The sequence below is a fragment of the Austrofundulus limnaeus genome, unplaced genomic scaffold (genome assembly GCF_001266775.1).
Source record: "Austrofundulus limnaeus strain Quisiro unplaced genomic scaffold, Austrofundulus_limnaeus-1.0 Scaffold848, whole genome shotgun sequence".
NCBI classification, from domain to species: Eukaryota; Metazoa; Chordata; class Actinopteri; order Cyprinodontiformes; family Rivulidae; genus Austrofundulus; species Austrofundulus limnaeus.
Genome location: NW_013953250.1, coordinates 117710 through 119485, shown reverse-complemented (window position 1 = coordinate 119485; position 1776 = coordinate 117710). Strand labels below are relative to the sequence as shown.

The following is a 1776-nucleotide window of genomic DNA, read 5'->3' as shown; positions in this document are numbered from 1 at the left end:
CACTGCAGTTGCGAAACTGTTTTTTCGACATTAACAGAATATCGACAAAGTTTTGCGCACATTTGTAATGGAAACGCAGCTTGTGTCAGTCTGGTTGAGGTGTGTCGGTACCTGAGGGTGACATTCGTACAACAACATGCGGTTGATGCACTCCGAGTCCATCCCACATGGACTGTCGTCTGTCGCCTTGCAGTTGCAGCGTGGGATCTCTGACAGGTCCGCAGTGAAGATCTGAACTTTTCCTATTGGCCGATTCACCTGGATGAGTCAGACAGGTACACATCAGGTACACATCTGCATTTTGAAAGTCAAAGACATGAAAACTAAAGCCTCCTGCATGCTGCTGCCGAATTGCCGAAATCTTGCCGAACTGTCGCAGTTTTATGATGAAAATTGCGTCACTACTGTTCGCATTGCCGACATTTCGGCACTTCTTGTTGCAACCCGCGGGTTGAACTTTTCACCCCCTCCACATGAGAACACATACAAACTGTATGGTGTGATTGGTCAGAAGTTTGTGGGAGTGTTTTTTTGTGCTGAAAGTGCTCAAACGTTGCATTTGCTTCAACCACTCGCTTCAAAAAAAGAAAGAAAAAAAAGAAGAAAAAAGCGATCGCTTCCAGAGCCGACTGTTTTACCAGGAAGCAGCAATTTTTACAGTTAGTCAAATGGCCAAAAACTCATAAAAGGGGATAAAACAGACATTTTTCACGGTGGAATCTGACTGATAAAAACTTTGGAGCTTAATCAGGGACCAGTTTATAGATAAACAACGTCGAGTGAGGAGCTGAGGACTTTTTTTTCCCCGCATTGGACTCCCCAGGGATGGAATCCCATGCAGTGATGTATGCTGCAGCGGGAGGGGTTTTCCCAGGAGCTCGGCTCGGGGTGTCTCAGGAACTATAAAAGGTCTGTGCAAAAACGAACGCCGAACAACCATGTGACGGCGYGTCGACCGGTCGGCTGCCGAGCGACCATCCTGCCTGCTTAAATCTTCTCTCTAACCTTGATGTGTTTGTACGGCGGSGGCTTCCTGTCGTTCTTTTTGTCCTCCTGAAGCTGCCGTAGCTCCTTCTCTGCCTGCAGCTCACGAAATCTCACAGCTGCCTCCTCCAAAGCTGAGGATCATCAAGCAAATCAACATAAAACTGATTAAATCTTTATTGATTTTAGAATATGTGAAATGAGCAAGCAGTCGTACCTTTCTTRTAGGTGGCGTCCACACCTTTGCCCATCTTCTCCTTGCTGTTAGCGTCCACGTCCATGTAGGGGAAGACCCTGGCCTGGTAGGTCCACARGTAGTCGTTGGAGCCGAAGAAGTGGACCGGGAACTCGCCCACATCGTGTCTCATCCGCTGGATGTTATCTGGGATGGTTTTGGGATGGCTGACCTCCGCAGGCCACCACCTGAAGCAAGAAAAGCAGAAAATACTCTTTTTATCTCACATACCAGCATATTCTGTGGGACAGATTACTGTATTTATTCATGTATAATATGATCTCATGTATGATACGATCTCATGTATGATACGATCTCATGTATAATACGATCTCATGTATGATATGATCTCATGTATAATATGATCTCATGTATGATACGATCTCATATATGATACGATCTCATGTATAATACGATCTCATGTATGATACGATCTCATGTATAATACGATCTCATATATGATACGATCTCATGTATAATATGATCTCATGTATGATACGATCTCATGTATGATATGATCTCATGTATGATACGATCTCATGTATAATACGATCTCA

The 1776-nt window shown here is 44.5% G+C and overlaps 1 protein-coding gene across 1 annotated transcript in view; it reads right to left on the bottom strand.

The window, feature by feature from the left end:
* nsd1b (nuclear receptor binding SET domain protein 1b) overlaps window positions 1-1776 on the bottom strand; it is a gene marked incomplete at its 5' end in the record, with an annotated part of 29527 nt that overhangs the window by 9195 nt on the left and 18556 nt on the right. Inside the window, 3 exon segments of the mRNA XM_014029067.1 lie at window positions 112-258; window positions 1006-1118; window positions 1202-1407. Of these exon segments, the coding sequence (XP_013884521.1) occupies window positions 112-258; window positions 1006-1118; window positions 1202-1407 (466 nt within the window).